Raw genomic sequence first — 21,990 nt, 5'->3', positions numbered from 1 at the left:
GGGCGCCTGGGTGGCTCAGTTGGTTAAGCGACTGCCTTCGGCTCAGGTCATGATCCTGGAGTCCCGGGATCGAGTCCCGCATCAGGCTCCCTGCTCGGCAGAGAGTCTGCTTCTCCCTCTGATCCTCCTCCCTCTCATGCTCTCTGTCTCTCTCTCTCTCTCATTGTCTCTCTCGCAAATAAATAAAATCTTAAAAAAAAAGAAAATAGTCATCTTTCATCAATAAAAAATCTTAACAGTGGTCCATAAACAACCTATTCGGCTTAATGGATGGGTTCCAGAGACAACAGTCCTACAAAATTCCATGCATGTGTCCACAGGTACCTTTTTCTAGGGAACAAGTCTGTAACTTTTACCAGCATCATCAAAGAGCCTGGGGCCCAGTAAAGGTTAACAGGCCAGAGGCAGTCAATTAGAGGATCCCTAACATTCAGGACACTGCTTTATTTATATGTAACAAGCTGCCAGTTGCTAGCCCAGTGTCTGTTTTCACCTTCTTCCTTAGTAAAATAATGCCCAATTTCTAACTGTGGACAAGGCAACCCAGAGAAAAAAAACACTACATTCCCAGCTTGCCTTGCAGTTACATGTGGACATGGACTACATTCTTGCCAAAAACATAAAAACAAAAGTTATATTGTAGCTTCCTAGAAATCTCTTTAAGAGATAGCCTTTTGGGGGCACCTGGGTGGCTTAGTTGGTTAAGCATCTGCCTTCGGCTCAGGTCATGATCCCAGGGTCCTGGGATGGAGCCCCACGTCAGGCTCCCTGCTCAGTCAGCAGGAGCCTGCTTCTCCCTCTCCTCCCCGCTTGTGCTCTCTCTCGCTATCTCTGTCACTATCTGTCTCTCTCTCTCAAATAAATAAAATCTCTTAAAAAAAAAAAGAGAGAGAGAGATTGCCTTTCCTTCTTTCTCCTTGTCCCTTTCCAGGAAGGACTGTGACGTGGGAGGTTAAAATGACAGAGCAACAAGACAGGAGCTTGGATTCCTGATCACTGTGGAGCTGCCCTGCCTGGAGCTACCTTCAGATCTGACACCATGAGAAAGAAATCGACTTCTATCTGGTTTTAAGGTTTATCACAAGAAACCAAGCCTAATACCACTACACTATTCCATGTTTCTGTGTTCTGTTTTTCTATTATTTCTCAGTTCATATGTAACAATTCAATTTAACTCAATTCTCCCGATGAGAATCTAAAATGATGTGCTAGCTTACCTATCAACATATTATCTGGAAACAAACTTCCAAGCGCCCCTACCTGTAAAGCAAATTTTCTGGACAACAATCTAAGTTATTCAGTCTTGGGAAAAATCCACTGGCCAAACAGGTTAAAATGACAGCTAATGTCCATTATTCCTTCTCTTGTCTAAATAAGAAATTAAGTATACACTGGTACTTATGATTATAGTCCAATATGTTTATCCTTTAAACAAAATTTAATTCCAGTGCCTGTGAGTTAATATTAATAATTTTGTGAACATATATAACCTCAACAAAAATTCAGAAAATGCACAAAAAAATCATACTATGTTTCAACCCACAAAATCACCTGATATTATCTTTAAATGCCATTAACTACTTGTTGAGAAATTTTAATGGAAAACTCACTAATATTTAATGACACCCTAAAAAATCTCATTCAGTAGCTAAAACTAATACATATTAATTTGGAAGCTTCAATCCTAAGTATCATCAGTGATTCATCCCACCTCCCTATTAAGCTAGACTAAAATGCTTAAGCAATGAGTACATCAACTTCTAAAGAGAATAAAACACATCTTTATGCATTTCCATTTCACTAAACTTGGACAAGTGGAGAGGAATTAAAGTATTTTTCAGGGCGCCTGGGTGGCTCAGTTGGTTAAGCGACTGCCTTCGGCTCAGGTCATGATCCTGGGGTCCAGGGACCGAGTCCCGCATCAGGCTCCCTGCTCAGCGGGGAGCCTGCTTCTCCCTCTGACCCTACCCCCTCTCATGTGCTCTCTCTCTCTCTCTCATTCTCTCTCTCAAATAAGTAAATAAAATCTTTAAAAAAATTTTTAAAAATAAAATATTTTTCAGAGTGGAGCAAGCACAATCAAAAATTAAGGCTTATGCAGTAAAAGGTTCAATTACACTGAATCCTATCATCAGAACAAGTAGATGAAAGAACATGCTCACTTCTTTGTTCCTAAGATATTTCAGAATAACAACAACAAAAAAGTAGGATTTGTAGCATAAACAAAAGAGAAGCAGATGAATTTTAATCCATAACTATTAGCCTTAATAGATTTAACAAAGCCACCTAGTTTTAATTTAAAAAAAAAAAAAGGTAGCAAGATTCAACAGTCATCCTAATTGTAGTCAACACCCTAGTGGCTATTCTACAGTTGCTAGTCCTTTAGTAGCACCTACACCTTGCTCAAAAGCAGCAACACTGAGAAATCATAAATAGGAACTTCTTTATCACTGCTTTAAGTTTCCATTCACAGGGTCAATGTTTATTTTCCTGTGAACAGAGTAAAAATTATAGCTGATTTACAATAGAAAATGCAAAACATATTTTTCGTAAGATTTCTTGTACAGTATTACATATTATATGCTATATTATTTGTGTGTATGTATCTATACTATATATAAGCCAGCCCCTCACTCCCAATGAGCCAACAATATTTTCTTTATTAAAAGCTGTGGGAGGAAAAATTAAATTCAAGCATTCTAATTAAGCTGATAAATCATTGGAAATAAAGTCTCTCTCTCTCTGATTTATTAAGCTGCCTTTGGGATTTTTTTTTTTTTTTTTTTTAAGGTAGAACACCCAGATATCAGAGCTTACAACTTTTTTAAAATTTGAATGTCAATGATCAAAAACTGGCTATATGGAACTAAAAGTTGCCCTTGACCAGTAAGAAACTAGCTAGAAAAGCTTGATGCTGATTCTTAATTGTAGCAAAAATTCATTCAGAGTTAAAACAAAGAGAGGCCAAAGTTTTCGGGTGTGAATTCTTTCCAGTCAACAGCACCAAGAACATACCTCTAAACGAACAAGTTAGATTTATTACTCCTTGCAGCTAGGGAAAATGTACATTATTGGGAACCCTGGGGCATTTCACTAAGAGGGTGTGAGAATGAACTTACAGGATTTGGCTTGTGTTAGGTACTTTTGGGAAAGGTTTAAAGAAATAGGGGCTTTACCCTGGTTCTGATGCTATTGTGGGGATAATTCTATGGTTCTATGAATTCTATCTAATTCTATGGTGCTACAATTTTAATAAATCTTACTATGAGGCAAGATGAATGAAGAGAGGCTAAGGCTGTGATTTATATAAAGAAGTGGCAGTCACTCACGGTGGCCAAGATGAAGATATGCTTGATCATTTTTGTGAGTTTAACAATATTCCTGTTTTTGTCTGTGCTCAGACATGATTCCAGAGTGGTCTTGTTTTTGTCTTGATCCAAGGACACAGAGTGGCCTTGTCTAATGTTCCTGTTCTGTGAAACTGCTTACGTTCAACAGGAGAATAACACAGCCTACACGTGAATGCCAGGCCAACTCTAGGAAACACCAAGGTCTAACGAATAGGTAGTGCGAGGCCAGTTCTTTCTTAGCTATCAGGAACTGCTTTTCTCTTTCTCATAGGAAAGCAAAGTGTGATAAAAGATCTAACAAAACAAACAAAACAATGATCTAATCCTGAAAAAGCAATCAGACAGGTGGAGACTTTGAATCCTACAAAACTGTCTTATACACTTTAAAAATGTCATTGTCATGAAAGACAAAAAATGCATAAGGAATACTCTAGATTAACCTAGAGGCATGATCCTAGATCCAAAAACAAACAAACCTAAAAAGGACATTTTTAGAACTACTGAAGAAATATGAATACGGACTGCATATTTGATATTATTATTTTATCAGGGTTAAATTTCTTGAGAGTGATATGGAATTGTGATTATAGGGAAAATATGAAGCGCAGGGGTGAAGTGTCACAATATCTGCAACTTATTCTCAAATGGTTCAGAAAGAAACTGAGAGATACATAGAGAGTTATAAAAAATCCAGCAAATTGTTAACAATCAATGAACCTGAGCCAAAGATATAAAAGTATTTACCACACTATTCTTTTGTGGTGTTTTTCTGTAAACTTAAAAATTTTGCAAATTAAAAAAAAAATTGGAAAAACATAAGTTAGGTGCTCTACTGGTAAGATGTAAAACTGAAGGGGAAAACAACAAACTCAGCCTAAAGGAAACAGAGAAAACCTCCTAGAAGAGGAGACATTTGAAGAGTCTGCAAGGCTAACAAGAAAATTCACAGTGGAGCAGTGCAACGCTGAATTTGGGGACACAAGAGTATGGTTACCTTAGCGGTAACTGAGCAACAGAGGATAGCTGATGGTAGCGGGTATGTCCTAAGCACTGAGACACACTGCGGATGTAATCCACAGAACAGGAAGGTATTATCCATATCTTAACAATAAGAAAACAGACTCAGATGTTAATTTGCACAAGATCACACTGCTAGTAAATCACGGATAGAGGATTTGGGCCTAAAGCCATCAGATTCCAAAAGGCATGTTCTTTTCACTACCCCACTAGACTAGTAACTACATTTTTGATGGTTGTGTCAATTACAATAGGATTCTCTTTTGCTGCTGAGGTTCATATACTAAAAATGTGAGAGCAGTTAAAAAGATAGATGATGAACCCTCAAGTCCCCCCACACAAGCACAGCTGCAGCCTGCAGGGTTCACTGCAGTTATCAAGTATTACAAATGGACTGTACCATTTACTGAGAGAGACAAACTGCTTACTTATCAAGATGAATAAGAAATTTTCATTCTATTATATGTAAGGATATGGAAAAAAGTTGAAGATAATCCATTAGCAATAGCAATAATAGCTACAAATCTCAACCAATTTAGAAACCACTCCCTTTCACCCAGTGACAAGCTTACTGTTTAAGAAGCTGGGTTGTGTATCTCCCAATATTAAAGTTAAAGATACATGGACACAGTTAAATTCCACAGTACAGAAGGTATAAAATAAAAAGTAAAAACATCCCTCCTCCTGCACCCAGAGAAGGTACATACATTATACAAATGTGTGTGGGTGTATCTTCACACAATTATGTATGTCTACTCAAACACAGATGTGAGCTTACTACACCTATTGCTGTGCAACATTTGTTCTTGTGTCTTAAAAATATAGCTTGGAGATCTTACCACACCAGTATATTTCAAAGAGCTAAAGAATTCTATTAATTGGCTAAATTATGGCATATCTATGCAATCAAATAATGAGAAAATGCAGTTTCTGTTCAGTTTTCTTCTATTGAAAATGCTGCAAAGAACACCCATATGTATGTACATTGTGTGCACATATTTGTTTGTGTATGCATTCTCAAAATGTGATCTGCAGACTGCTGAGGGTCCCCGAGGGCCTTGCAAGGGATCAACAAGGTCAAAACCATTTTCATAATAATATTAAGACAGTAGTTCCATTTTCCACTGCATTGACACCTGCACTGATCACCTAAAAGCAATGGCAGTAAAAGTGCAAACCTCTTAGCATGAATCAAGACAATGGCACCAAATTATACTTACTAGCAATCACCATATTTCTGACTGCCATTCACTCATATTAAAAAAAAATTTCAAATGTCAGTTTCACTTCAGAATGTCTTTGATGAAGCAATAAAAATTTTTAACTTTATTAAATTTTGACCCTTGAGACCATTTCTTTTCAAAAGTCTGTGGGAAAAAACTATAGCCATTCAGATTTCAGTATCTGGCAGAAACTTACTCAAAAAAAAAAAAACCATAAACAAAGTGAGCCCAACAATTCAAGGAAAACTACCCATTGCATTGTTGTCAGCAATGAAATTCAAGCCATCAAGCTGCTGCGAGCTTGACAGCTTCCCAATACTTAAAATATCTCCTTTAGAGATCTGTGATGATATTTACCATTTTTTGATATTATATAATGAAATAGGTCAACATATGCAAGATCTGCATAACTTGGGGAATGAATATTTTTCACATGACCAATGCATGATGTTATAAGCTCATGCATACGTAAAAAAAATCCATTCAAATTTAAGACAGACTAATGAATTTTTTTTTTCTTAAAGATTTTATTTATTTATTTGATAGAGAGACAGAGAGCACAAGTAGGCAGAGTGGCAGGCAGAGGGAGAGGGAGAAGAAAGCTCTCCAATGAGCAGGGAGCCAGATGCGGGGCTCGATCCCAGGACCCTGGGATCATGACCTGAGCCGAAGGCAGACGCTTAACCGACTGAGCCACCCAGGCGCCCCAAGACTAATGAATTTTAATAAAACAAAGTACCAAAGCTTTGTTGATAAGATTTCAGATTCCATAATGCAACTAAACTTTTAAGAAATTATCACTTACTAAGTTTTGGTGTATCAAAGATGATTATCTTCAATTGTGTGAAAAGCTATTAAAATACTCCTCCCTACATCATCTCTATAATGCTGAATTTTCTTCATATACTTCAATCAAAACAATCTATCACCACAGATTGGATCCACAAGCAGATATGAAAATCTAGCTGTTTTCTCTTAATCCCAGCATTAGAGACTCACAAATGTAAATTAAAACCACTCTTCTTACAATTATTTTTCATAGAAATGTTAATATGTAATATACTTTTTTTTATTTAATACAATATTATTTTTAAATTTCAAATATGGTAAATGTTAAAAGGTACAACTACAACAACAGTTCTTTGAGATGCTCAATAATATTTAAGAGTGTAAAGGAGACTTCTGAGACTAAAATGTCTAACAATCATTGATAAATATTTCTTATGCAGATGTGAGAACAGATGTGTAGTAAAATTTACTGAAAACAGAATTGTTAGGAAAAGGCATTTTTTTTTAAGGAAAAGGTATATTTTAAACTGACCTCCAAAACTTGTGCAAATTTATACTCTTCCTGTTGTGCATCTATATTCCCATACTAAGTAAAATCAAACTTTTTAATTTTTGCCTGGAGATTGACTTTCAATGATATCATTGCCTATAATTACTCTGTCTCTTACATTTTAACTCATTCTTTCTTTTTGTTCAACTTATTTTTTAAGCATTTATATGTTGGGCATGGTCCTACATGCTGAAGATACACCCATAAGTAAGAATAAAGCAGTCTCTAATCACGAAGTCGTGTTAAGGACTAAGAGAGAAAGGGGGAGGAAAAGACAGTTAAGTATGAGGGAGGTCTCTTATTTTTAGAATATAAAAGAACACCTTTTGGTGTGCATTTAGAAGCATGATTCTTAAAATTCCTCAGATTAGGGGCACCGTTGGTTAAGCATCTGCCTTCGGCTCAGGTCCTGATTTCAGGGTCCTGGGATCAAGCCCTGCATCAGGGTCCCCACTCAACGGGGAGTCTGCTTCTCTCTCTCCCTCTGCTTCTCCCCCGACCCCCGCCCTCATGCGTGCGCTAATAAATAAAATCTTTAAAAAAAAAAAAACTCCTCAGACTGGTGAATTTTAATTATTTGCATCTTCATAATTAAAATAGAGTGTCACTGGGGTTAACATCCAAAAGAAAGAACTCCTACAACTCAACACCAAAAAAACAAACAATCCAATTAAAAAGTGGGTAGAGGATCTGAATAAGCATATTTCCAAGGAAGACATACAGATGGCCAACAGACACATGAAAAGATGCTCAACATCATTAATTATTAGGAATTGCAAATCAAAACCACAATGAGATATCAGCCCACATCTGTCAGAATGAGTAGGCTCAAAGAGATAAGAAATAACAAGTGGGGCGCCTGGGTGGCTCAGTTGGTTAAGCGACTGCCTTCGGCTCAGGTCATGATCCTGGAGTCCCGGGATCGAGTCCCGCATCAGGCTCCCTGCTCGGCAGGGAGCCTGCTTCTGCCTCTGACCCTCCCCCCTCTCATGTGCTCTCTCTCTCTCTCATTCTCTCTGTCTCAAATAAATAAATTTTAAAAATCTAAAAAAAAAAAAAAGAAATAACAAGTGTTGGCAAGGATTTAGAGGAAAGGGAATCCTCTTGCAACTTTTGGTGCAAATGTAAATTGGTGCAATTACTGGAAAACAGAATGGGCGGGTTCTCCAAAACATCAAAAACAGAACTAACAGGGACGCCTGGGTGGCTCAGTCGGTTAAGCGGCTGCCTTCAGCCTAGGGCCATGATCCCAGGGTCCTGGGATCGAGTCCCACATCAGGCCCCTTGCTCAGCAGGGAGCCTGCTTCTCCCTCTCTCTCCCTCTGCTTGTGCTCCGTCAAATAAATAAAATCTTTAAAAAAAAAAAAAAAAAACAGAACTACCATAAGATCCAGCAATTCCACTTCTAGGTATTTATCTGAAGAAAATGAAACCACTAATTTAAAAAGATATATGCATCCCTATGTTTATTTCCATATTATTTACAATAGCCAAGATATGGAAGCCACCTAAGTGTCTATCAATAGATGAATTGATAAAGAAGATGTGGTATATACACACACACATGCACAACAGTCTATTATTCAGCCATAAAAAAGAATGAAAACTTGTTATTTGTGATAACACGGATGGACCTAAAGGGTATTATGATAAGTGAAATAAGTCAGAGAAAGACAAATACAGTACGATTTCACTTATCTGTGGAACCTAAAAAACACGAAACAAATGAACAGACAAAACAGAAAGAGATTCATAGATACAGAGAACAAAATGGTGCTTGCCAGAGGGGAAGGAGGCCAGAGTGAAGGGGATAAGGAGATACAAACTTCCAGTTATAAAATAAGTAAGTCACAGGGATGTAAAGTATAACATAGGGAATACAGTCAATAATAATGTAATAACTTTGTATGGTGACGGATGGTAACTAGCCTCACTGTATTGATTTCATAATCTATGTAAATGTTTAATCACTGTGTTGTACGCCTGAAACTCCTATCATATTATATGTCAACTACAGTCAATTTAAAAAAATCTCAAAAAAAAAAAAAAGGAGAGTGCCACAAAACTTAAAAACTTGACAGTAAGGATGTCACATCCTAAAGCACTTCCCTTTCAGAACTTTTAGATCATGATGCTCACTTCAGCTAAGTTTCTCAGAAGACAGAGGCTGAATCATCATATCCATAATGCCTATTTTTAAAATGTTTCTTGAATTAAGTGTACCTATAAAATTTCCAGATAATTACGGCTGGACTGGTATTAATCGAAGAAGACTCTATTAACAGCAGCAAAATCATGATCAGAAAAGGTAGTAGTTCAATGGCAAAAAGCAACTACAACTTTAATCAGAAAAAGTGTCACGGAAAAAGGTAAGGAACCATAGATACTGGCTAATAACAATGAACAGAAGGCATCAGAAACGTGAATACCATGGAATGTCTGAGCTCAAAGGCCAAAAGTGACCAAAGATTTACAAGAGTTTATGGATCCCCTAATGCTTCATAGGGGAACAAAATTAATTGATGGTACCATCAAAACTAATGGTTCTATTGCTACTGACCTGTTGTCCGCATTGCTTTTCACCTAAGGAAATACAAATACTTTCCTTTGTAATTATGAACCCAAGATACCTCTTGACATTACTTATATTTCAAGACATCACTATATATCATAAATTGTTAATATTAAGTATTTGTTAAAATTAAAGAATTGTGGGGTGCCTGGGTGGCTCAGTCGTTAAGCATCTGCCTTCGGCTCAGGTCATGGTCCCAGAGTCCTGAGATCAAGCCCCGCATCGGGCTCCCTGCTCGGCGGGAAGCCTGCTTCTCCCTCTCCCACTCCCCCTGCTTGTGTTCCCTCTCTTGCTGTGTCTCTCTGTCAAATAAATAAATAAAATCTTTAAAAAAAAAAAAAAATTAAAGAATTGTAGCAACAAGCTTTTGATGGCCACACTTCATTCTGTCATAAATGCCACTGATGTTACTATACTATTATGTATCTGTTTCTTGTCCCCAGATCTCAAGGATTTGTAAAACATGCAAAATATCCTAAGAAAGGTGTAAAGCTCAGTGAGTTCTGTGGTCCTGCAATCAGCCTGAAGAAATCACTATTCCACATAAACTACAAGCAGGTGGAGATTGGATAATTTCAAATCATCCAAAAGTCTTCCTCAACCAAAGAGAGCATCAGTAGGGTTCGGTCCAGAGACCAAATCCACATAGTAATTTGAAGAAGGAAAGCTTCTTAATATAAATAAAGACTATTAAACAACAGTTAACTTATTAATTCTAAAGACTACCCCAGGGTAAAGGAAAGTACCAAAGGAAGGAACAACCTGGAAGGGGGAACCCCTTGCCCAAAGTTGGGATTGGGATCTTCCTGGAGAAGATGTGTTTGTAGCCACTGAATGGGGGAGAAGTTAGCTGGGTTCCCTAGGCCAGAGCCGGTCCACAGTTGCCAGGAAATCGAGAAAGACCCCTCCAGAGTTCATATGGGACCAGACTAGTGGGCGAGCAACAAGAAAGAATCACAGTGCTGGAAGCCCACTCCCAAGCAAGGTAACACAGGGCCTAGGGTACACAATGTCTGTGTTAAGAAAGCCACAGGAAACAACTTTCTGGGATAAAGGCAGACCAAGGCTGGCAGATAGGCATGCAGTGTGGCTTGGGCACACAGAATGCGAGAAGTTAGCGGGGTTACCCCAGTCAGAGCTGTTCTATGGTAGGAAAGCCAAAGCTGATGGACAGGAACCTGCAGGCTGGGACTGGTAAGCAGGGAGCTGCAGACAGGAACTGGCACCACAACCTGCTAGAGGGTGACGTACCCCACACACACACACACACCATGGGCAGCACAGAGCAACAAGAGCAGGGTACTAGGAAGCTCTGTGCCTCAGTTTGCTGTTAAAATTTTGCGAAGCCATGAATCTAATAGTCGTTAATCAATAACATATCCCGAGCCACCACCCCAAAATATCTGTATCTGGCCTGGCCGGGTCCCTCAAATCATAACCATTCACATTTTAAGGAAGGTATGAGAAAAAAATGTATGCAGTATAAACTTTTAAAAATCCCCAAATTTCAGAACTATAAGAATAATTCAATATCATCTCTTCTTATGTTCCTACATGTTTGATTTTGTTTTGTTTTGTTTTATTTGCTTGACTGGCTGGAATTGAAGTTGGTGTGCTATTGTTTCACAAAAGGGAAGAGGAAATGCATCAGAGTTAAGAGCCTACACCAGGAACATGAAAAAACAACAAGTGCTTGCTGCCTAATACGAGTCATCTTACTAAGGGCTTCTGACTTCATCGTACAGTATTCCAGGGTTCAGCATACACACACAATTAGCCAATCATCACTTTTTAAAATCACAATTTCAAAAATAATCACTTACCAAACACTATTCCTTTAGCAAATGGAGGAAACAATTCTGAATGTCGGAATAAGTTTTTGTGAATTTGCCATAGTTCTTTGTGTAGTTTCTTAAAGTCACTGTATCTCTTCCATACGATTATCTAAAGAAAAAGAAAAATCAAATGTATCTCTCACAGTGACACAATGTAGGTTCATATATCTAAACAACAAAAAATCTTTTCATGGAAGTGCCCAAAATTGTCATGCAGAGGCAAACAAATATATGTTCTAACCAATATGGTTAACTGTCTGAGATTAAATAATATTTGATTTAAAAATATATAGCAGCAACTCTTTAACTTTTCTGTTTTGGTTTTTAAATTTCATTTTACACAAGTACTGTTTTCTTAGGAAAATATTCAACCTGGTACAAAGAAGGTCTATACCACCTAAAGTGTCATTTAACCTCTTCAAAACTCAATTACTATGAGCCTGGAAATGAGCTAGGTATCAAAATACATATTCTGTCTCAAAAAGAGCGTGTTTATAAACACAAAATAGTTAGACAACTTTTTTGAGAGAAAAAGAGAGTGCACGGCACGCACAAGCCCAGGGTTGGGGGACACACAGAGGGAGAGGAGGAGAGAGACAGAGAATCCCAAGCAGGCTCCATGCTCAGCACAGAGCCCAAAGCAGGGCTCAATCTTACAACCGTGAGATCATGACCTGAGCTGAAATCAAGAGTCAGAGGCTTAACCAACTAAGCCACCTAATTTAGACAATTTTTTTAAAAGATTTATTTATTTATTGAGAGAGAGAGCACACGTGTTGGGGGGGAGGAGAGAGAATCTCAAGCAGACCACTCTGAACACAGAGCCTTACACAGGGCCTGATCTCACAAGCCTGAGATCATGACCTGAGCTGAAATCAAGAGTCAGATGCTTAACCAAGTGAGCCATCCAAGTGCCCCCTAAACAATTTTTAAACATAAAGTAACTACACAGCATTTGCCTAAAGGATAAACTAAATAACACTGAAGAATGGTTGTGTAGCAAGTAACCTTAACTTTTACATTTCATAAATCTTATTTCACAAATCTCAGTTTAAAGTAGTAATAAGGATTTAAGGCAAGATGAATCCTGAACAGAATACCATTAGAACTAGTATAGTTCAAAACAGAAAATAACAGTCATCTAGATTATATAACACATAGAGGTTTACCTCCATTAATTTGAATTACTGTTTAACTTTATTCAGATTAAATTAGAAAAAAAAAAACCTTTATAAAGAAAACAGATTTGACATGACTTTGATATCATTGATTCAGCCCCTCAGTCTCCAAAAAATAGGATAAAACTGAGTTTTAAATTCCATTACCTGGTATACTAGGGTCTTTGCTTCTAAAAAAAAAAAAAAAAAACCTAATTACCTCACTTCTAACAAACTCAATAGAATGTAATGCTAATAATAAGCAAATCTTAGGCCAAGAAGGTAATCAAGTGAGATTTAAGAGACTCTTGTCAAAAACTTTACTCTCTGGATGTAAGAAATTCTTAACTTTATCATACTATCAAAAAATTCTACCATAATGAGTTTCTTGTTTTTACTATAGTTATAATCCTGGGAGACTAGTCAAATTATCATATGAATTAATTTAAACTGCTTCCTTCTGATGTTTCCTTTTATTCATTTACTCAACAACAAAAATAGTCACCAAAACAAGTATTTTCATGTCCCTACTCTGTGCTAGGCTCTGTGTTAGCACAAAGGATGAAGAAATGAGAAACACAGACCCTGCTTTCAAAGACTTCCAGTCTCGGTGGGCAGCAGGAAGCCAACACAATAACTAAGTCAAAAGACGGTGTGATAAATGCAGACAAGGGAAGCCCAAGGGTATTAAGAAAGGAGCACCTACGGAAGGTATTATCTTAGGAATACTGAAGGCAAGTAGTGATTAGACCAACAAAAATAAAGAGAGAGAGAAGGGACTGGGGATGATGTTTTTAAAATGAGAGTGAGATGCCAAATATAATCACCAGAATCTGGGCTTTTGCAACTGGATAAATAGTGGTGCCATTCTCTAAGGTGAAGAAAAGGGGAGAGGAAACTTTTAAGATAAGAACAAAGTTCAATTTTAGACATATTTGGCACAGGTATGGAGTTCAAGAGAGAGAACTAAGCAAGATGTATTCATTTGGGAATTATCAGCAGAGAGGTGTGCAATCACTCAGGAAAGCTTTCTCAGCATTTTTAACAAGATGAGGAATCTGAGGACAAAACAATGGGGAACCCTAACTATGAGAGGTCAGCCAGAAGGAAGAGGAAACCAAGTGCAAAGTAGGTATTTAAGAACTTGGTTTTGCCATGAGACAGACCACCTGGATGGAAGAAAAAATTTTATTTTAAAATGGAAGTGAATGAGACAAAAGCTGATAGTAAAGAACCAACAGTCCCAGTAAAAGAGCAAGAGGAATGAATAACTAAGACAAACCAATACTTGAAAAGTAAATGGTCTCAGGACAGTGAGATTACAAGTGATTTTAATTTTCACATTTTTTGCTTCTCTGTAATTTCTAATTTCAATACATGAAAATAATTCTGTCATGGGGAAAAAAAGTGCTGTTTTTATATTTTTAAAATAGATCAAATTGTGGTGGTACACGCTGCCAAAGGCAGAAATGGGTGATGGGCTTGTGAAAATAACCTTACATAAGATAAATGCCATCCTTAAAGCCATTATAAACTAGAAACGAGAGCTATTCAAAAGACTGTATGTAGCTCATGGAATCAAATCTGCAGATAAAATTTCTGTTCTAATTAGGGTCATTTTTAAGGCAGGGTAACTTAAGGGGCAAAAGTTAGTAACTTAATCACAATAATGATAATAACAACATTGTCTATAAACTAGCATATAGTCTGTCAGAGTAAGAATTAGAGCCTCCAAGGTGAGACTCTTTTTTTCATCATGCCTAATTTATTCTCTCACATCCTCCTTATTCTCAACACTAGAACTATAGAACCAAATATCTAAGAGCAAATATAAACCCTCAAGAAATGAAAGAAATCGGGGCACCTGGGTGGCTCAGTGCTTAAGCGTCTGCCTTCAGCTCAGGTCATGATCCCAGGATCCTGGGAGCCCCACATCGGGCTCCCTGCTCAGCGGGAAGCCTGCTTCTCCCTCTCCCATTCCCCCTGCTTGTGTTCCCTCTCTTGCTGTGTCTCTCTCTGTCAAATAAATAAATAAAATCTTAAAAAAAAAAAATGAAAGAAATTAAAGCATCACAAAATGTACCATCTACTGCCTCCTTTTCTTCGTACTCCTTTTAACCTTGGACATTTCTAGAAATCTTCAAAAGGGAAAAGTGAACAAAAGCACATTTCCACTACATTAGCAGTACTGATGTTTATAACTGGACTACACAAAGTCCAAAAGATGCATGCAAAAATTATTTTCTTTTTTTTTTTTTTTTTTAAAGATTTTATTTATTTATTTGAGACAGAGAATGAGATAGAGCATGAGAGGGTCAGAGGGAGAAGCAGACTCCCTGCCGAGCAGGGAGCCCGATGCGGGACTCGATCCAGGGACTCCAGGATCATGACCTGAGCCGAAGGCAGTCGCTTAACCAACTGAGCCACCCAGGCGCCCGCAAAAATTATTTTCTCTAGTAATTCTTTCCTACTAGGAAAAAAAAAAACTGTATAACAACTACTATTCTCTTGAACCAACCCCTGCAGAAATTTCTTATTCATTAAAGTTACTTTGCATAAAATTCCTCAGTTAAATATTAATTCAGTGACAGTCATATATATACACTACGAATTTAGTAAAAGCTTTTGAACTTTCATTAAAAACATTCCCTTAAATAATTTTTACATAAATGTTTTCTTTTCAGATAATTTCACTTAATGATAGCAAAAACCTTTAGATCCCATAAACAAAAAAACTCAATTCAATTCAATTTGTCCTCTCACATAGTATTTTAAAATTGCTGAATCATCTTTTCTTGCAACCAGCACCACTACCATACTTGCTTATGGATTTTCTTTCTCCCCTTTTCAAGAGCCTTTTCTTTCCCTGGACACATTTTAAATGTTTTCAAATGGTTTTTATCAAACTATTTTATTTATGAAATGACTTAACAGATTTCTGATGTGATACATAGAAAGTTCTATTTCAGTTCTTCTCCTTTTCCCAAATTTCACCAGCGAAATCTACTACCTATAGAGAAACAGAGTTATAGGTTACTTTTTGAAAAAGGTACGGGAGGGAGGGCACAACATCTCTAGTTCTTTCTTTACCCTTCTGCAGGTGTTCATGCTGTAGAGAATCTACTGAATGAGAGGCCACATTAACTGTTGCTGTCCCCCTCAGAGTTTCCCATGCTGCTCTTTTTTTTCTTTAAGATTTTATTTATTTATCTGACAGAGAGAAAGAGAGCACAAGCAGGGGGAGCAGCAGAGGAAGAGGGAGAAGCAGGCTCTCCGCTGAGCAGGGAGCCCAATGTGGAGTTCGATCCCAGGACCCTGAGATCATGACCTGAGCCAAAGTCAGATGCTTAACCGACTGAGCCACCGAGGCGCCCCATCCCATGCTTCTCTTAATAAAGAAAAATTTAGAGGGAATTTTTGAAGGATAAAACTTTGTAAAAGAAATCTATCCTGGATAATGTTAAATTATTTCCTCCATGTGAGTATTTCAGCATTAGGAAGAAAACACTGCTACCTGGTAGCATGTACCAAGGTGTGCAAATACATCTATAAAAGAAAACCAACAAAACATCTCCAGTTTTATAAGGATAGCATATTATTAGCCTATATTTGGTTAGATCAACAGAACATCTTCTAATCTTCAATAGCGCTTGGGAAGCCTGACTAAATTCTAAAGCAGTAACTAAATGAATCCTTTAAAAGGAGAGAGAAATTGAAAGGAAAGGAAATGGAAACAAACTCTAGGTAGCAAATTTCTCTCCTAGATGAGAATTCCAATGTTTGAATGAAATACATGAGAAGCTAGAGTGTTACAATTTCAAGGTTATTCTATATTTCAAGAAGCTGGCAAGACAGAAGACATTTTTAAAAATTTTTATACCATGTCTAACAAAGGACCATGCAATCATCTAACTAAAGGACACTTACAAGAGTTTTCTGATGAATGGTTCACCAACAGTTGTTATTATAAAAGAGTTTTCCCCAAAAAAGGATTAAGGAAATGGCAGAGAGTATTTTCATGGATAGGTTGGCTCAGGATTCTCCCTGGAAAATGGGAACATCAAGCTACAAACTACAGCATAGCAATCAGACAATGTATTCAAAGGAAACACAACCCATCTTTAATTTTAACAGAATTGTAAAATTTCAAAAGCAGAACAGACTGTACTGATTATTAATTCAACATAATTAGAAGAATTCTAAAGAAAGCCCATACTAGCCAATTGACACTTAAGTAAAGACAGTACTTAATACAATGGTGCAAATTACTTTTACTTCCATTTTGGAAGGATATAGATATAGAAATACATATATCCTTTTTTCCAAAATAACTATACTACAATATTCTCTTCCTGGTTATTGAGGGGGAAAAGTGAGCTATCTTAAAACACCTAAGAAAAATAGTATGAAATCTTTTAAAATTGTGTTTTATTGAACTCAAAACAAATATTGAATCAAATACAGCAAGAAATGCTAATGTATAAAAGTTCAAATATTGTCTAAACCTGATGTCACACACTCAAACCAACCAGCGCCAAACAATAAATGTATGAATCAAGCCAGGTTTGTTAATAAGGAGTAGCGGGGCTTGTTAGAAAATACATACTCCATCTAAAGACATTAAAATTCAAATGGGGGGGAAACTTTTGCAGAATCAAGACTGTCAATTTATAATGTCTTTTTTAAACACTTTAGTAAGAAAAAAAAATCCCCAACATACGTCCTTCTAATATGGTGTAAATGAGCAGGTACCAAAATGAAAGTAAATCAAAAAATGTTAAAACAAGCAAGCTCCCCAGTTAGGATTCCTTAAGGTATATAACAAGCACAAAATAATTACAAATAAAGAATTCCATAGTTTTAAGCAAAAACACACAAACTGGTATCATTTTAGAGAGAAAGAGTCTGCAAAACAACTAACTACAAATTTAAAAAAGAAACAGACATCTACACCCAAAGCAGTTTTCCAAGGTGTCAACATGTCAACTCAATATAAAACTGAAAGTAGACAGAAACCCATAATTTATTATGATCTTTAAAATTAATTAGTTACCAAATACTCTTCATTTTTTATTAAAGTTATCATGATTTTGAAATAGATAAGAGCTCTTAACTAATACTAAAATCTTACGAATGTTAGTTTTCAGAAACATTATCACATTATTAAACAGCACTATAATTCCTTAAATTCTTCCTTGTATAACTTAACACCTACTAAAACTTAACCATACTTAATAGGTCTGAAATAGGAAACTTCAGCTACTGTTTTGTGAGCTAAAGATGATCTCCAGACAAACACATAAATATGAAGACAGACATACCAACAATTCCGTTTCCTCAACAAAGCATTTAATTAAATTTTTGTCAAATATATAAAATAAAATTTTCATATGTATAAACATGTTACCTCCTGGACATCCTCTGGATTTCTTCGTGAAACAACCTAAAACAAAACATACACAGAAATATCTCATCATTACCAAAATTTAAGATTTCACATCTGTATAATTAATTTCAAAAGTATTTGACTGAGAAATTCAATTTGCTTAAAGGAAAAGAAATACCATATTATATCACTTACAAAGAACTCAGCTATATAATAACTTCACCACCTGAAACACATGCTAAAAAAATTAAGAAAAAGGCAGCTAAAGGGATACCTGGGTGGCTCAGTCGGGCAGCTACCTTTGGCTCAGGTCATGATCCCAGGGTCCCCCCCCCGCCCCCCACCGCATCGGGCTCCCAGCTCCGTGGGGAGCCTGCTTCTACTTCTCCCTCTACAATTCTTGTGCTCTCTGGCTCTCTCTCTCTCTCTGCCAAATAAATAAAATCTTTAAAAAAAAAAAAAAAAGGGAAGGAAGGAAGGAAGGAAGGAAGGAAGAAAGAAAGAAAGAAAGAAAGAAAGGCAGCTAAAAAAAAGCCCACACACTAAAGTTCATACATTATACTCATAAGAGAATGCGGTGGCTTCACTCTTACTCGACATAATTCTAACAAGCTTTTCTACCCCACTTCCCAGCCTACATATAAAGTAGAAGCAAAAAAAGCAGCTTTGCCCATTCAAAGTATACAAGGGATGGCTCTGTATTATTTCTTACAACTATACATGAATCTACAGTTAGCTCAATAAAAATTCCAATTAAAAAAAAAGCAGCCACAGTGCTCAGGCACAACAATACCTGTGTGAAGTAATCACTGACCACCGAACCAGTGAAGAAAAGTAACTTACAAAAAATCACATACAGCATTCAGGGACAAATAATCCTATCAATATTCCTTGAGCAAAAAAAAAGAGGGGGATTATTTCAGACTTCTCTAATTATAAAAGCCAAAAAGTTTAACACCATTTAGAAAGATTTCCTCACAAAACTTACGAAAAGAAGAAGGCTGGGTGTTTAAATCATCAAACAGCATTGGAGAGTAGGGAAATCTCACATTAGATACATAATACCATCTATGTAAATGTAAATTTCATGAACTAGATACTTTAATATGCATTTTGCAAAGACAAAAAGATACATTAACAGATTAAAATAGTTGCCTATGGATGAGAAGAAGAAAGAAGTCTTTGCTGACTGGTGACAACCGTAAACTGAAGATTATGATCCACTCAACAGGCTTGACCTCCACTATAAAATGGGGAATAATACTCCCTGCCTGGCCTGGATCTGACAGACATCAAATCAGAGCACGGCAAGAACTTCATAATAAAAAAGTTAGTTCCTTCTCTCCCTTACTAGAGAATTTAACTAATTTAATAATTAATTCCAGACAGGAAAGGTTTCCAATTTCTTGCCACTCTATTCTCCAGCTTTCAGGATATATAAATTTGGTGAATTCTCTTGGCAATTTTCATTAATTTAGAATAGTGTTATCCATTAGAACTTTCTTTGATCATGGAAAGAAATGTTCCTTATCTGCACTGTTCAATGCAGTAGCGGCTGGCCACATATATGTACGTGGCTACTGAGCACCTGAAACATGGCTACTGCAATTAATAACTGAATTTTTAATTTTACCTCATTTAAATTAATTTAAATTTAAATACAAATAGCCACATATGACTGATTCTTACTGTATTAGACAGCACAGATTTAGAATAAGAGGCTAGAATAGTTAACTAATGACCATAAAATTATTCAAATACTGAATTTTAGCTATTAACTTTCACATACTAGCACCCCCCCAACATACACCCACCTTTCTAAAACTATGATAGTGTTTCACACAACTAATGATTTAATTTTGCCTACTATAAATTTTTCTTAAATTTTTGTAAAATATGCTAATGAGAAGAGAGTCAGGGATAATCAAGCCACAGATAATCTGCCCACCAAAAAGAGTCAACATCTGATCACTGGCAAGAAGGCTTAGTCAGGTGTACCTGACATTCTACAAGTTTTCTTTTATGGAAAAGTAATAGATTTACTAATTTACAACTCAATCACTTTGTAAAGATATGAAGATATCTTACTATTTTAAATAATCTTCCTTTACATACGCAAACGATCTTTTTCTGACAAAAGAAATTATTATTTCCTGATTCAGTGTGCAACTAGAATTATCACACTTTGGATTTTCTTCAGGTAAGCCATTCCTGGAAATCAAATATATGTATACTGAGTAAGCAGAAATACATCAGCCATCCCCTAACAATATCCACAACTTTTTTAAAGTTTATTTATTTTTAGTAACCTCTTCACCCAATGCGGGGTTCAAACCCACAACCCCAAGATGAAGAGTCGCACACTCTTCCAACTAAGCCAGCCGGGTGCCCAACAGCCACAATTTTAAAACCATCTTATCAGAAATAGCCAATCTGATTATGATTTGTCATCTACAGGCTGAGTGGCTCACAGAGTTCTATGTGCTGCTGATACATGGTGAATAAGACAAAGCCCCTGCATTCACACCTTCACGGAGTTCACAGTCTAGTGATTGCGTGCGGGGGGGGGGGGGGGGGGGGGGGCGCGGTGAGGAGGAAATGCAGAATGGAGGAGGAGGGTTGTATTTCCCCAACTTATTTTAGTATCTCAGAGAACAACAGTGTGCTAAGCAACAGGTTGGGAAACACTTCATCCCAGACCTTTCCCTGACACTGGATGCTCACTGTCCAGACCACAGTGGCATCCCTGAAGCTGTCAAGAACAGCTGAGTGATTAAGACTTCTGATGTTTTCATGATAATAAATTATTCATAGTTAGTACAGAAAATACAGTAAACCAAAGTTTAAGTATTTTTTTTTTTTAAGATTTTATTTATTTATTTGACAGTGAGAGACACAGCAAGAGAGGGAACACAAGCAGGGGGGGGGGGTGGGAGAGGGAGAAGCAGGCTTCCTGCGGAGCAAGGAGCCCGATACGGGGCTCGATCCCAGGACCCCGGGATCATGACCTGAGCCGAAGGCAGACGCTCAACGACTGAGCCACCCCGGCACCCCAAAGTTTAAGTATTCTTAAAGTACCTAAGTGAAGGTCTTTAATTTAAGCTTACAAGAACTTCTCTTCACCCTCAAATACTTCTCATGTGAAGGGGCGAGGGATTTAATCAGGCAGAGATCAGAAAATTAAATCAAAAGCTACCTGCCAAGTATTAACTATCGCTTTCCCCAAGAGCATAAGCAAAGCTTAGTGAAAATCATGTCGGGAAAGTTCAGGACTATACTTTCCTGGTTCTCCTCTTTCCTCCTGGTTCTTTTGCTTCTCTTTTGCAGGTTCCTCTTCCTCCTTCTATCCCCCAACAATCTGTGAGCATTCCAAGAATCAATTCTTAGCCTCCTTTTCAGTGTTAAGAAAGAAAGTCTATACCACTGCTAATACTGTTCAAGGTACTGTGCTAGGCATGGGGGTGGGGGGGAATCTGATTTTGTACATTTATATTTGCAAAGCATTTTATTAATGATTCATTTTATTCCCTCAACAACCTATGAACTAGGCAGGAGTGGTTATTATGAGTCTCCCTTTTACCAATGAGGAAATAAGATCCAGAGATTTGAATAAGATCACGACTATTCACCTTTAGATTTGGAATTAGAACTTGGATTTCTGACTCCTGGTCCAGTGCTCTTTCCACTGTACTACACTGTATCCCTCAAATTATCTGTAATATTTTCAGCAATAATTGAGTTTACTTACTTCCACAAACCCTGTCACCATTAGGTTTTATTTATTCTTTCACTTATTCATTCAACAAATATTAAGGCCTACTCCACTTCTAGATACTGAACGATAACAGAAAATACACTGGGTCTGATCTCTACACCACTATATTATAAAAATATAACCGCTTGGCAAATACATTAGCAAGTTCAACCACTTGGCGCCCCACTATAAGAGATTCAGTATTCCCACATGCATAATCTTATTTAAATAGTTAAGAATACATCCCCTGAGATGGAAATCAAAAACACAAAAGGGTTGGTTAGGATAACATAGGTTGAGACCAAATGTCCAACTCTTTCTAACTATGTAATTCTCTTCAGCAGGAATTTAAAGTTG

The 21,990-nt window shown here is 37.0% G+C and overlaps 1 protein-coding gene and 1 long non-coding RNA gene across 8 annotated transcripts in view; both read right to left on the bottom strand.

Annotated features, from left to right (window-relative positions):
* RPS6KC1 (ribosomal protein S6 kinase C1) overlaps positions 1 to 21,990 on the bottom strand; it is a 198,296-nt gene that overhangs the window by 164,430 nt on the left and 11,876 nt on the right. For all 7 annotated transcript variants that reach the window (XM_035010534.1, XM_035010535.1, XM_035010538.1 and 4 more), the window contains exons 2-3: positions 17,901 to 17,936; positions 11,325 to 11,445 (exon numbers count right to left, since the gene is read on the bottom strand). In XM_035010534.1, coding sequence (XP_034866425.1) covers positions 11,325 to 11,445; positions 17,901 to 17,936 — 157 coding nt within the window. The remainder of the gene's footprint in view (positions 1 to 11,324; positions 11,446 to 17,900; positions 17,937 to 21,990) is intronic.
* Positions 14,479 to 17,890, bottom strand: LOC118014326. Its single transcript, XR_004680261.1, has 3 exons — positions 16,421 to 17,890; positions 15,426 to 15,503; positions 14,479 to 14,509 (listed from the first exon to the last, which is right to left on the bottom strand). It is a non-coding gene; the product is annotated as an uncharacterized LOC118014326 (long non-coding RNA).

The sequence above is a fragment of the Mirounga leonina genome, unplaced genomic scaffold (genome assembly GCF_011800145.1).
Source record: "Mirounga leonina isolate KUSES-001 unplaced genomic scaffold, KU_Mleo_1.0 Mir_154, whole genome shotgun sequence".
In the NCBI taxonomy this organism is placed as follows: domain Eukaryota; kingdom Metazoa; phylum Chordata; class Mammalia; order Carnivora; family Phocidae; genus Mirounga; species Mirounga leonina.
The sequence above is the reverse complement of the archived record's forward strand: the minus strand, read 5'-3'. Positions and strand labels throughout refer to the sequence as shown.